The 14859-nt window shown below is 44.1% G+C and overlaps 1 protein-coding gene across 6 annotated transcripts in view; it reads left to right on the top strand.

The window, feature by feature from the left end:
* stab2 (stabilin 2) overlaps positions 1-14859 on the top strand; it is a 198485-nt gene that overhangs the window by 93583 nt on the left and 90043 nt on the right. For 5 of the 6 annotated variants that reach the window (XR_011346802.1, XM_069904271.1, XM_069904267.1 and 2 more), the window contains 7 exons: positions 936-1069; positions 3099-3232; positions 5006-5088; positions 6290-6439; positions 10401-10544; positions 13965-14027; positions 14411-14527. Coding sequence is in view for 5 of the 6 variants with exons in the window: in XM_069904271.1 (XP_069760372.1) it covers positions 936-1069; positions 3099-3232; positions 5006-5088; positions 6290-6439; positions 10401-10544; positions 13965-14027; positions 14411-14527 (825 nt within the window). In the remaining variant the exon portion in view is untranslated. The remainder of the gene's footprint in view (positions 1-935; positions 1070-3098; positions 3233-5005; positions 5089-6289; positions 6440-10400; positions 10545-13964; positions 14028-14410; positions 14528-14859) is intronic. The other variant, XM_069904270.1, reaches the window with a different exon arrangement.

Genomic DNA, 14859 nt, shown 5'->3' with positions numbered 1-14859 from the left:
GCATTGTCAGGTGTGGTGGTGGAGACTGGTACATTAGGGACATTTAAAAGACTTAGCTAGGCACATGGATGAAAGAAAAATAAAGGTTATGGGAAGGTTTAGTTTATAGAGTCGTTTTATATAGGTGTGATGTGAGGATCAAGTTCAGAGTATTCTAGATGTGATGAGTCTGAACACATATAACCACAAACAAGGATCTTTATTTACATGTGGGAGAAGTTGCAACAGGGATCACACACACTCAGGCACACACATAGAAACTACACACACATCATGTGCATCAGACACTGGTTTATCACTGATAATTCCACCTCCTGATAAATTACTGGTAATTGCAACTCCTGAGTGCAAAATGAGGGTTAAAAACAGTACCCACCACCTACAGGTATGGTATCCCACTTAACTATAGAATCTACACTGATAACAAGAATAAGGCACAACAGTCCTTTCTAGGCGTTCATCACAATAGCCCTCCACTCTGTACTGGCACACACCTTACAATTGATTCTCCGGCGCCACCCACAGCTTGTACCCTGGAGTGGAGCTTGGGTTCGTTCTCAGGGGATAAAGACAGAGAGTTGCTCAACATGGTGGGCTTCATACTGCAGCCGGCTGGAAGTATGCCCAAATGAAACAAGGTGTTCAAGAGAGCCAGTTGTTAGGTGTGCCCTCACCTGTGGGTGGGATAACCTTGAATGACGTGGGGAAATGACTTCTAACCTGCCTGTTCAGATGACCCTCCAGGAGGCAAGCACATGGATTATGCTTTGTTTGGAGCAGTTTCTGGTCCAACCTGGATGACAATAGGTCAGCACAACATTCTGGGCCAAAGGGCCTGTATGGTGCTGTAATGTTCCATGTCTTACTGTTTTAGTGAATGAAGAAAGGAACTTACGACCAAGTCCCACAAAATAGTGCTTTTCTTTCTCTTCCAGTCTCACTGCGAGTGCCTGGAAGGCTATGAGAAGTTGGAAGCAGGAAGAGGGTGCAGTATGGCTGATGTTTGTGCGACCAACAATACCTGCAATAAAAATGCCATCTGTATCACCATCAAACCAGGACAAATTGAGTAAGAATTTATATAAATGGTCATACCCACGGCAATTGATGGATGTCGGTTAACGAATTGTTGGGAGGTTTCTTTGCAGGTGTATCCCTTGTCTGATCTAATGTGGCTCATTTGTGCTGTTGCTTTACCTACCTTGACAGTGGTAGATTGAGGCCCTTGGTGCTCCTTGACACTGGCAGTAATGCCAGGTCTGTGATCTCTAAGCTCACCAGGCTGGGTCACAGGGATGGCTCATGAGCTCCCTCCACTGTGGGCACAGCTCCACTGTCTATCCTACCCAGTGGCGTGAACATCAATCTGCCGGCTCAACACTGGGGGAATTACACATCATATATGCCCATCCATTTTGCACTCCTTCTCACCGAGCCAGGATACCAGCCACCGAGGGTCCTGAAAGTGAAGGGCATAACTCTTGATTCTTTTTCCCGCCTCCTAAGGGGCCATTCAGATTTATCTGCCTCTGTCGACCAATCAGATCGAGAATTTCACACACCCACCACCCATTCTACTAATCCTTCCACCAAACAACTTCAATCTATGCTGTCAAATTTTTAAAAAACATGTTGGCCTAAAGAAATATGACTTTTTTTTTCACTTGGCTTAAATCTTCCCTCATCCCCTCTGTTCCCAAGAAAATAACCTAACTCAGTCTTTTCTTATAACTGCTCTTCACCAGTCCTGGCATCACTGCCTCTGAACCACCCTCACATCCTTGCTCCACAACCCTGGAGGAACCCAGTTTTAGCCCAACCATGAGTCTATACTTGCCCACTTCAAGTTTATTATTATCTGACAGCACATCTTCAACTAGATGAAACAGCTTTTCTCCATTCCATGGTGCACACGCCTACGCACGTAATGTGCAGCAAATCGTAATGATATCTTTCATAAAGATACACTATAAAATAAATATATAGGAATGTTATGGAATAATTTGCTTGTTTCATTTATAAGAGACCTAAGGTTACAGGACACTTTTCATCCATCTCACAGCCTGTGGGTAGAAACTATTTCCTAGCCTAGCAGTCCTGATTTTGATGCTCCTGTGCCTCCTTCCTGAAGGTAGTAGGCCAAAGATACTGTGTGATGGACGGAAAGGGTCCTCTCTAATTTTTTTGAGCCCTACTTAAACAACACTCCCAGTGAATGACATTAATAGAGGAAAGGGAGATCCCATTGATCTTGTCGGCCATTTTGATGACCTCTCTATTGACTTCCTGACCGAGACTTTGCAGCTACCGTCCCACACAATGATGCAGCCGGACGGGGCGCCCGCAACTTTGCTCCTGTAAAATAAAGTCAAGATGGAATCTGGTAGCCTTGCCTTCCTCAACCTCCTTAGGAAATATCGGCGCTGCTGGGGAACTAAAAATCACAAGTTTTCCCTGAGAGAGTGAATGGAGGTCTTATTTCAATAAGCAAACTGTTCTTTAATTAGAAAGCATAGGATGAAGTTGATAAGATCATGAGGGGCATAGATAAAGTAGATAGCCCCTGGGGCAAGGAAATCTAAAACTGGAGGGCACAGACTTAAGGTGAGAGAGGAAGATTGAACCGGAACCTGCTCTGGCCCATGCCTCTTGCTTTCCATGGATGTTTAGATTTTGGTGGGTATAACTTTAGTGTACTGTTTTTCTCAGAGGGTAGTGGATATATGGAACAACCATTTGGAGGAAGTGGTAGAAATGGGGATAATTATGATGTTCAAAAGGCATTTAGTCAGGTATATGGATAGGAAAGGCTTACAATGCAGGTGAAATGGGACTGGCTTGGGCAGCACGGACACATTTGCCTGTTTCCATGATGCAGAACTTTGTGACTCTATAAGCTGTTAGGTGGAAGGATTAGGTAGAGCAAGTGGTGGGCATGTGGAACATTGTTAATTCAAATGGAGGGGGGGGGGGGCAGAAAATTCCCCCAATAACTTAGAATATTTGGTCATCCTGGACACTAAAGAATGACTGTGTGGAAAATTATTCTTCGTTCTCTGGTTCTAAAGCTTAACCCAATGTGCAAATGCTTCCACCAGGTGTACCTGCAGGGAGGGTTATATAGGAGATGGCAAGGACTGCTATGGAAACATCATGGAGCGGATCAATGACCTGAATACTAAGCCTCGTGGACAATGGGAAGGACAATTGACAATGGCTGCATTGTTTTTTGGTAATTTTCCTTTTGTCATTTCCTGGTCGTGATGTGTTCTTGGTCATCTGTTTGGTCCCTGTTACTTTACAATGGGATTCATTAGACTCTCACCGCAGCCATGGCTGGTCTCAGGTAAGCCTTCATCGATGAGGAAATCCATTAAGATCAGGGAACACTGAGATTAAAGGCAGTGCAGAACCCAGACCTTCCACTCTACTGTAGCTCACATATCTGTGGACAAATTTCTTCCCTGAACTTCAATTGGATGGAATTTATAATCCTGGAATTCTGCAACATTGATCCAAGGCCATTTGCCATTGGCCCATCGTCCCCATGCTGGCTCTTTGAAAAGCTTGTCGACTTTACTTAGTCCTATCTACGGCCACGGCTCTAACTGAGGGTGGTAATGGGATGCGGGTAGGAGTTGGGGAACAAAGTCAGAGGCGTGCTATCTCCTTCAGGGTAGGAAGTGGTAGGATTGGTATCGAGGGAAACCTCATAAGGATTTGTCATTTGGGGTGGTTGGGGAAGAGGGTGGTATAATCTGGTTTTATAGCACGGTAACAGGCCCTTCTGGCCCATGAGCCCGTGCTGCCTCATTACACATAATTGACCTACAATTTCTGTATGTTTTGAAGGGTGGGAGGAAGTATATGGAACATCAAGCATTTGGGTTCAGAATTTTCCAATCCAATGTTCCCGATTATTAAAATTCTCTCAGAAAGGGCAATATGAATTCTTTGAGACTCGCTGTGTGATGACTCTGGCTTTGAGCTGGACCCTCTGAAGTTGGGTCTGTGGTTCCCTACACTCTGCCACCACCAGTGATTACCTGTATCGTGTGTAGACACATTGTCAACTCATTGATGGAGAGTGACTGTGACGATTGGGGAAGAAATGCGTTACAGCGACTCCCAAGGCTGCCTAACTGGTGGAGACTGAAGGGGATGCACATTCATAATTGTTCCTCCCACAAATTCCTAACTGGGGGAAGTTGTCCTAAAGTTTAGTGGGAGGCCATTTTGATATTTTTGTGCAAATTATTTTCATTGCAATAAAATCCAAATGTGAGAGTTCTATGAGGTAAGATGTGCTGGTGTAATAGAGGGTTCAATAGAGATTCACAAGGATGATTCTGGAAATGAATGGGTTATCATATGAGAAGTATTTGACAGCTCTTGGCCTGCATTTGTTGGAATTTAGAAGAATGAGGGGGGGGGGAATCACATTGAAACATTTCAAATGTTGAATGGCATGGTCAGAGTAGATGTAGAAAGACTGTTTCCCATGGTGGGAGAGTCTAGGACAAGAGGACACCACTTCAGGATTGAAGGGCATCCGCTTGGAACAGAGATGTGGAGGGTTATGAATCTGTGGAATTTGCTGAGACAGGTGGTTGTGGAGGTCAAGTCATTGGATTGATAGGTTCTTGATTAGCCAGGGCATCGAAGGTTATGGGGAGAAGGCTGGGTAGTGGGGCTGAGTGGGAAAGTGGATCAGCTCATGATCAAGTGGTGGGGCAGACCTGATTGGCTGAATAGCCTATATCTGCTGCTATAATATAGTCTGATACAGCATGGAAAACGGACTCTTCAGCCCAACTTTCCCATGCGAGCCAAGATATTCCCATTTGCCTGTGTTCGACCCATATCCCTTTAAACATTTCCAATCCATGTGCCCATCCAAATGATCTTCAAACAATACAATTGTCAATTGTTGAACATCACGCATGCGAGAATTTCAAATGACTCCACAATACATGTATAAAGTTTTCCACATTTTGTCTTCTAGAGACTGGCTATTCCAAGCCATTGACCAATCTTGGACCTTTCACATTATTTCTACCAATTAACAAGGCCTTTAAGGGCATGGACGTAAGTAGCCAGGGTATTACTTGATGGAAAACAACCCACTCAGAGGCTGTTTGGTTGGGGGGTGAGTTGGAAGGGGAACATGAGGATTGGTTGAGGATGTAGGCAAAGGGGAAGCTGGAGTGGAGGGTGGGTTGGGTTTGGAGAAATTGAAGACATGTAATATGAGCATGATGGTGGGTGCAAGGAGATGTAGATGGAATTGCTTACTCCATATTTCAACATTGCTGGTCATTGATAAAATTTAACATCTGGATTTGGGGGCACAAGTTTACCCGATCAAGGGTCGTTTTTATTCTTATTTGTAAAAATTACCGACACATCGTCAAATGTTCTCTGTCCCCAAAATCCTCCCCAAACCTTTGGCTTTGCTGAACTTTCTCTACAGCCTGGGTAATGACTCCTAGATCACCTGTCTGGTGTTGGAGTGATATTGTGTCTTCAGATCCTAAGCTCCCAAAGTGGGAAGGTTTCACCCAGCTGCTCCTTCAGGTGGATGTTAAAGATCCAATAGTATATCTTGGGGTAAGAGCACAGTCCATCTTGGTGGTACCTTGTGTTACGTATATTTCTCAACCCACATTAAAAATAATCCTATTTAGAAAAATTAACCAGGATTGGGCCTTCATGGAGCCATATCTATTAGATATTTTCATGGAAATAAGTGACAAATTGACCAAATATCAAATCACATTTATAAAATAGCACTGGCAGTAGCGAAAAAATGTACTGTGATCAATTGGATGTCTGACTCCCCTCTAATCATAGCACGATGGACTGCGGAAATGAACACCTGTAAATCACATATAATTTAAAGAATAAATATGACACTTTTGTAAAGGTCTGGCAGCCAGACCTGGACCACAAAGGGGCCCATATACAGTAATAAAAAGGAACAAAAAAGGGAATAAAAGTAACTATTATATATACTAAAACACAGTTTCCCCAACTGTACTCTTTAAAATATATGTAAGCTCTGACGGTGAATGGATCTGTATGTATGGAAGGGGGGAGAGAGGGAGGGACTTTTGTTTTTGCTTGTTGTGTTTGTGAGAAAAGGCATTGTGGGACAGATCAATTATCTATAATGCTTCCAATGTTGCAACGGAAATGCAAAACACACCTTCCTCCCAAGTGATAGGTTAGACATGAAGGATATGTGCAGTAAGCCTTGCTTATAGCAAATATCTTGCATTTATCATAGGTGAAAAGTCTACAGGAAGACAAAGACAGAACAGAGTACCTTGCAAAGCTCCACATCATTGCAGGACAGCTGAGTGTGACAGACTTAAATGACACTAATGAATACTACATGCTGACTGGGTCATCAGGAATGACCATGCTCAAAGAAACTGTGAGTCTGATGATATAGTAGCATGCTCAAGTTCAAATTTTTAAATGTAAACATCTTTGGCTTGGCTTCGCGGATGAAGATTTATAGAGGGGTAAATGTCCACGTCAGCTGCAGGCCCGTTTGTGGCTGACAAGTCCGACGCGGGACAGGCAGACACGGTTGCAGCGGTTGCAAGGGAAAATTGGTGGGTTGGGGTTGGGTGTTGGGTTTTTCCTCCTTTGTCTTTTGACAGTGAGGTGGGCTCTGCGGTCTTCTTCAAAGGAGGTTGCTGCCCGCCGAACTGTGAGGCGCCAAGATGCACGGTTTGAGGCGAGATCAGGCAGTGGTCAATGTGGCAGGCACCAAGAGATTTCTTTAGGCAAACATACAGCATGGCAAAAGGCCATTTCGGCCCATGGGTCTGTGTCGCCCAATTTGCACCCAACTAACTTATGTTTTGAATGGTGGGAGCCCCCAGGGAAAACCCACACAGACTTGGAGAGAACGTACAAACTCCTTACAGTGCGGGATTCGAACCCCAGTCCTGATTGCTGGCGTTGTAAAGTCTTTGCATTAACTGCTACGCAAGCTGTGCTGCCCTAAAGTTTACTTCATTTATTTTCATCAAATTGCACCAGTACAACTTGTTGAAACAGCATTCTCTGGTCCACGGTGCAGAACAGTGCAAAACATGCATACAGATATAACACACGTAACATATGCACAGTACATATATTAAAATAAATATTCTTAATAAATAGTAGCACCCTGGAGAGTTGCTTTTAGTGGTCGTTCAGCATTCTCACTGCCCGTGGGAAGAAGCTGTTCCTCAGCCTGGTGGTTCTGACTCTGATCCACCTGTATCTCTTCCCCAACGGGAGTAGCTGGAAAATCCTAAGGTAGGGGTCCTTAATGATTTTGCAAGCCCTATTTAGGCAATGATCACAGTAGATCACGTCAATGGTGGACAGCGGGGTGGGAGGGAGACCTTAGTGATCCTCTCTGCCGCTTTTATGGTCCTGTAGAGTGACCTCCACTCCCATGCTCTACAGCAACTGTACCATGGAACAAAGACTACAAGATACAATTAACTTTCTGTTTTCTTCATCTCCTTGAAATTTACACAGAGAAGCTTGGTTTAAAAAACTTGAACAAACTAAGTTCCCAAGAGAGCAATGGAAACAAATTGAGAAGAGGAGATGACCCTCTTGGATGGTGACCACGGCAGCGGACCCAGCAAGGCTCTCAGCGGATGAGGGACCCATAGGGGTGCAGGCTGCTGGAGATTGGCTCATGGGAACTAGGTCTCGGGACCAGGATTCCAGAGGGCAAGGAGGGCTCCTGAGGGCCTCAGGTGCTGAAGGCTTCCTGAGTCAGAAATTTGGATATTCCAGGGATCATTAGTTTAGGCCAGGATTAATGGGAGAGCCAGTCCTGCTATGCTTCACTTTTTCATGTGTTAGACTGGCAAACTATTAGTGTGTTTGATAGAAAACCAGTTCCTCAGTACTGGAGCCTCTATGACAATTTCCGAATAAGCCATGTGACTTTACAGGAGCTTAAAAAAAGGGTCGTCTTTGCCGATGTGTGCCTTTTTTGTTGTTGTCGTGTACCTTGGCTGCATTAAGATAAACAAGGAGAGCAAGAAAATTCCTTTGTACTTTTTTTTTACATGATGTTATTTGAGAGCAGGAAAAGGGGAACTAAATAACTGCTGCACTCCGCAATCCTCTGAGGAGTACAATCCACCTTCAGCATTGTGGCTGGGCAAGTCGGAATCAACAAAGCGCTTGCATACATCTGACTAGAATTGCTAACTCTATAAGGCAAAACGTTAGGTGCAAAGTAATATTGGTGTCCTTTTACTGCAGAAAGTTCATAGAATATTACAGCATAGTACAGGCCCTTCAGCCCACAATGTTTTGCTGGCCTATGTAAACTGACCCCACAAAGATCCCAGCTTCACACCCATAACCCTCTAATTTTCTTGCATCCATGTGCCTATCTATCTTTTGAATATTACTAATGTACCAGCCTCCACCACCACCCTGGCAATGCCTTCCAGGCACCCATTACTCTTGGTAAAAACACTTGCCTCTTACGGTCACCTCTAAACTTGCCTCCACTCACCTGAAATATACGTCCTCTGGAATTTGCTATTGTCGCTCCAGGGGAAAGGTGATGGCTGTCCACCCTATCATGGCCCCTCATAATCTTATATTAAGTCACCTCAGCCTTTGTCACTCCAAAGTGAAAAGCCCACTTCTGTCAACCATGCTTTGCAAGATATGTTCTCCAATCCAGGCACTGGTGGATCTCCGCTGCACCCTTTCCAAAGCTTCTACATCCTTCCTGTAATGAGGTGACCAGAAATTAATGCAATTAATGCAATACTCCAAGATTTTTATAGAGCTGCAACAATACCTCATGACACTCGAACTCAATCCCTGACAAATGAAGGCCAACACACCATGCGCCTACTTAACCACCCTATCAATGTACGCGGTGACGTTGAGAGATCTATGGACCTGGACCCCAAGAACTCTCTCGTCCTCTACACAATTAAGAATCCTGCCATTAACCACATACTCTGCTTTCAAGTTCATCTTTCCAAAGTACATCACTTTCACACTTATCCAGATTTGGAGATTAACTTAACAATGTTGTTAAGCAAAAGAAGACTCCATGAGAAGAAGGGCAGTCTTATATTCTCATAGAGTCGTACAACATGGAAGCAGGCCATTTGGCCCATCTCGCCCATGCCAACTAAAATTCCTCGTGCCCACTTGTGGGTCAGGGTGAATTTTGTCCGCCAGATGAGCCTACTTTGGAAATGCTGCCCAAAAGGATAACAATATGGCTTAAAAAAAAAACTATGGAGAGGATATAAATCTCACACTCATCCCACCCTGGCCACAATCTCTTCTGCCTCCTTCCATCAGGAAGATGCTCACGTGTGAAGTTATGGACCACCAGATTCAAAGTTTCTTTCTTGACGTGATGAGGTTCCTGAACGAACCTCACATTAGTAAAATAATGCTGCCCTTGCTCTGTTCCAACTGATCTCTCTCTGCAACTCAACATTGTACTGCATTTTATCTGTTGTACTACATCTGGGTTCACTATTTGGGGTGCTCACAAATGTGAAAACACAGAAATGCTGGAGGAACTCAGCCAGCCATGCAGCGTTCATAGAAGGTAAAGATTTATTACTGACATTTCTGGCCTGAGCCCTTCTTCAAGTTTCTTCCATTACCTCAGCTCGAAACATTGGTAATGTATCTTTACCTCCTATGGACTCTGTGCGACCTCTTGAGTTTCTTCAGCATTTCTCTGTTTTTACTTAATTCACAGCGTCTCCAGTTCAATTCCACATCATGTTACAACACCTTGTCTGTCCATGGCCTTACGTAGTGCCTCATGCAAATTGGGGTAACAATATCTTAGATTTCAGACTCCAACTAAATGGCATCAATATCAATCTCCAATTTCCAGTCAACCTCTCCCCCTTTTTTCTTCCCCCATTCTCTCGCCTTCCCTCATCCCTCTGACTGCTTTCCTTCCCTTGTCTGTCACCCACACCTTCCTTCCTCCAGTTCCCCACCCCCTTCCCTTCCATCAGAGAGCAACTCTCTCAGCCCCTCTGTCTTCTTCCCCATCACCTCTCAGCTCCTTTCTCTCCTTCCCCCTCCCACCTACAAGCCCCCCTCCCCCACCTTATTCGGGCAAAGCTTGAGGTCTGCCGTTCCTGACAAAGTGCTCAGTCCTGAAACGTCGAATGCCCATCGCTTTCTGCGGACGCTGCTTGATCTGCTGAGTTACTCCTGCATGTTTGTGGACTCCTCACCAAATGAACTTCCTCACTGAACATGGGTCAATAAACTCAAAAGAAAAAGCCTTGAAGAGTTATAACCAGTCCCTCCAGAACTCCTAGTGTGTCATTGGTTTATCTGGCATTGTTCTTTATGCTTCCCTTCATTAGAATAACAAGTTGAGCCAACACTTTTCTGGAAATGGCAACAAGACCCAAATCCTCGCTGGCAATATCATTGCCTCTAATGGTTTGATACACATTATCAATAAGATGATGGATGGCCCACAACCTACAATCAAGAGTAACAGAAAGGTAAAGCCAAGTGACTGCTCTGTATTTAGGGTCTGTGTTAAACAATGGTGCAAGGAACAGTTCACGGTTCTGGTTGATAACCTTACAACAGAGCCAAAGGAACTAGCAGTGGAAAACCATGAGCCATGTTGTGCTCAGTGTGGCTTGCACCACCCCCTTATTCTCTATGTTAACCTGGTACACGTGCTCAGACCATAAAAGAGCAAAATTAGGCCATTCAGCCCATCAAGTCCATCCTGCATGGACAATTTATTATCCTTATTTAAGGCAGCATGTTGAGCGTAGCAGTTAACGTAATGCTATTACAGTGCCAGTGACCTGGATTTGAATCTAGCATTGTCTGTAGGGAGTTTGTTTGTTCTCCCTGTGGGTTTCCTCTGGTTTTCTCCCACTGCTCAAAAGGTAGTGGAGGTTGTAGGTCAATTGGTGTAATTTGGCATCAAGTGCTTATGGGCTGGAAGGGCCTGTTACCATGCTTTATCTCTAAATTTATACAGTTTTGAAATAAATTCCAGTTTAAGGGGGATCTGCCACCTGATACCAGTTTATTCAAACAAAGAATTGCTGGAAGTAGCATCCATGGGTAAAAAATAGTCAGTCAACATTTTGGGACTGGCCCCTTTGTCAAGACCAAAGCTTTGATGACCATTTCTACCAATGGATGTTCCCTGACCAGCTGTTCTTCATTTGCTCAAGATCCCAGTGCCTGAAGCTTTTGTGTTTTACCAGGCGATTCAATCTGTTATTCAGTTCCTATTCCACTTTTGAAGGGTGGGCCTACTTCCAAGATGTATGTAATGGTGACAGTGAATCATCTTCTGGCGAGAGAATAGGGCAACAGTACAAGTATATGAGATCCTTGTGAGGACCGAGGTGGAGCTGGAAACCAAATGGCGACAGAGATAAGTAGCCTGGAAGGACACGTAGCAGTGGAAGTGCGATCTCCTGTCCATAGGGAGCTCTGTGCCAGCAGCTCTCTCTGCTCCCCCTCTGTTTTCTCTGCTGCTCTCAAACTCTATGAGTTGCCCTTCCTTTGGGAATCTCGAGCCACAGCCCTTGGGTTTAGCTCTGGGATTCAAATTTTCTCCAACTCTGAGGAGAAATTCCCAACCTGAAACATCAATTCTGTTTGAACTCCTACAGTCGCTTCCTTGTGTATTGAGGGTAGAACCATAGAACATTACAGCGCAGAAACTGGTCCCTTCCACCCTTCTAGTCTGTGCTGAAACATTTTTTTGCCTAGTCCCACTGACCTGCACCCAGTCCATGCCCCTCCCATCCATGTACCTGTCCAAATTCTTCTTAAATGTTAAAACTGAGCCCACATTCACCATTTCAGCTGGCAGCTCGTTCCATACTCCCACCACGCTCTGTGGGAAGATATCCCCTGTCATGTTCCTCCTAAACTTATCCCCTTTCACTCTTAGCCCATGTCCTCTGGTTTGTATCTCACCTATCCTCAGTGGAAAAAGGCTATCTATATTTACTCTGTCTAACCCCTTCATAATTTTAAATACCTCTATCAAATCTCCCCTCTTTCTTCTGTGCTCCAGAAGTCTTAACCTGCTTAACCTTTCTCTGTGACTGAGGATTGGAATGCTGCCCATTTTAATTTTGGATTTTGGTGGCTCTGGGATATTTCTTGCACTGTCGGACTCCATGGGTGTGGCATTTGCTCAGGGGCAGAAGGATGACAGGTTTCTCTCTTTCACAGGTGGAGACTGCACAGGAGACAGAACCTCAGTGATGATGGATGTTTAGTCCTAAATGTGTGAGTTTGCAACCTCAACTTGTTGGGGTGCATGGTTGGCATAGCGGGAGGCGCAACACCTTTACAGCGCCAGCGATCGGGACTATGGTTCAAATCCCACGCTGTCTGAAAGGAATTGCTACCGCTCAAAACGTACCGGGAGTGTAGGTTAATGAGATGTAATTGGGTGGCACAGACTCGTGGGCCAAAATTTAAAAATTGAAATTGAAATAGTGGCCTTAAAGAGATAAGGCATGGATAACAGGCATGGATTATCAGTTTCACTCATATCCCAGGTGCAAAGTAAAGCGGATAAGAAGAGCTGAATGTCCCTCAATGAACCCACAAGTTTCCACCTGTGTCTAAAGTGGAAAGATAATGTGGTGAACTCTATCTGTATGTGCCTGCAGTGACCAAGAGGAGGCCATTCAGCTTTTTAAACTCATTCTTCGCTGCAATGGGATTATAGCTGAACTCTGTCTCAGTCTTCGATACACATTCCTTTTGGGCTTGGTTTGGAGGGGTTCATCAAATCTTAATATTAACGTGAGCATTCTCTTTTCTCATTGTTGCAAAACACTTTATGACAGAGAGAGTTCCAAATTTCTACTCCTCTTTTTTCTGTATGAAGAAACAGGGAGGCTCCAGAAGGACTCAGACAGATTAGGAGAATGGGCAGAGAAGTGGCAAATGCAAAAATAAATGGGCAGACTATTTTTTAAATGGGGAGAAAATTTTAAATACCCAGAATGTAAAGGGAGCTGGGAGTCCTTGGACAGAATAGCCTGAAGGTAAATTTGCATGCTAATTCGGCAAATGCAAAGCTGACATTCAGAGTAGATATTTCCCGCACTGGGAGGGTCTAGGGCACAACTTCAGGATTGAAGGGTGTCTGCTAAGAACAGAAATGCAGAGGAATTTCTTCAGCCAGAGAGTGGTGAATCTGTGGAATTTGTTGGCACAGGCAGTTGTGGAGGCCAGCTGATTGTGTGTATTTAAGACAGATATTGATAGGTTCTTGATTAGCCAGGGCATCAAAAGTGATGCAGAGAAGGCTGGGCAGTGGGGCTGGGTGGGGAAATGGATCAGCTCATGATTAAATTACGGGACAGATTCGATGGGCTGAATAGCCTATTTCTGCTCCTATTGACTAAGAAGTGTTTCCCAGCTTCATCTCTGAGCAGCTCTGCTCTATTTGACCTTCCCTGCTGGACGTAAACCTACCAAAACTCCAGCCCTCAACTTATGCAAAAGTTTTCTTCGATAACAGCTTATGCTCACGCCTCACCTATTTGAGATGTTCCCTTTATCTTATCTGTCCTGTCCCTCCCCACCATCTCTACAACTGATTTTATTTTATCTCTTTTCATCAAAGGCCTGGAAACAAAAATGTTGATGATGTTTTTCCTTCCACGGATGCCACCTGACCTTTGAGTGTATCCAGCATTATCTATTTTTATTTCAGATTTTCAGCATCTGCAGGTTTAAAAAAATATCGGTAGTGGAGCAGTATTTATCCTTTGGAACCTCTTTTATCATTCAGAGCACTCTTTAATCTTCTACAGGTTAACCCCTTTCTTAATGTTTCAACTTTAATTGTTCAATTCCCATGAATTTTTTTATATTTTAAGCTCTGGGTTCATTCAGACATTTGAACTTTCTTTCACCAGAAAACACTCTACACCATAATTTCAGAAAATGCAAAGCTCAAAAGATTCAAGAAGCTGCTGCAGGTAAGAGCCAACAACACTTTTTAATTGAAAAGTTGAAGAATTTCTGGTGAGGGAAACTATGGCAAACTGATTAAAACAACATTTTGTCCGTAGCTCTCTTAAACCTTGTAGCCTGAATTAAGGAAGGATGTTGATCAATTTATACACGGCTAAAGGACAGGTCTGAAATCATTGTTCTTTAATTGAGCGGATCAGGCTAATAATTATCATTAATGGTGTGAAAAATGAGATGAGGGAGAGACTCATCCGGTTGGAGGGGGCCCAGATGGAATTTGCAGGTGGTCTCATTCTGGCAGTGCATGAGACCGTGGACAGACAAGCCAGCGAGCCTCTATTTAGTTTTGCTTTCCTTTGTTTAATTAGCATTCTCTTTTTACAACCAGAAATGTGATCTTGACCAACTCTTAGAAAGTCCTGGCCCATTTACAATTTTTATTCCAACCAAAGGAGCTTGGAAATACTTGAATGATGGCGCAATGGATTATCTGTATTCAGCAGAGGTAAAAAGAAATCATTTGGGATTTTAATGTAACCATGCACTTCTGTTGCCAGCTTTGAGGGTAAAGTTAAATGTTAAATTTAGACATACAGCACAGTAACCGGCCCTTTCAGCCCACAAGCCCGTGGCGCCCAATTAACCTACGCTTTTGAAAGGTGGAAGGAAACTAGAGCACCTGTAGGAAATCCACACAGACACGGGGAGAATGTGCAGACAGCGCGGATCCCAACCCTGGTCCTGATCGCGGGCACTGTAGCAGCATCACACTAACTGTGGGAGCCATTTTGATTGTGGCATAGTTTTCACAAAGCAAGGAAATTAGCTGATTTCATT

This window comes from Narcine bancroftii, chromosome 11 (genome assembly GCF_036971445.1).
Source record: "Narcine bancroftii isolate sNarBan1 chromosome 11, sNarBan1.hap1, whole genome shotgun sequence".
NCBI lineage: Eukaryota > Metazoa > Chordata > Chondrichthyes > Torpediniformes > Narcinidae > Narcine > Narcine bancroftii.
Note: the sequence above shows the minus strand (reverse complement) of the source record. Positions and strands in the feature narration are given on the sequence as shown.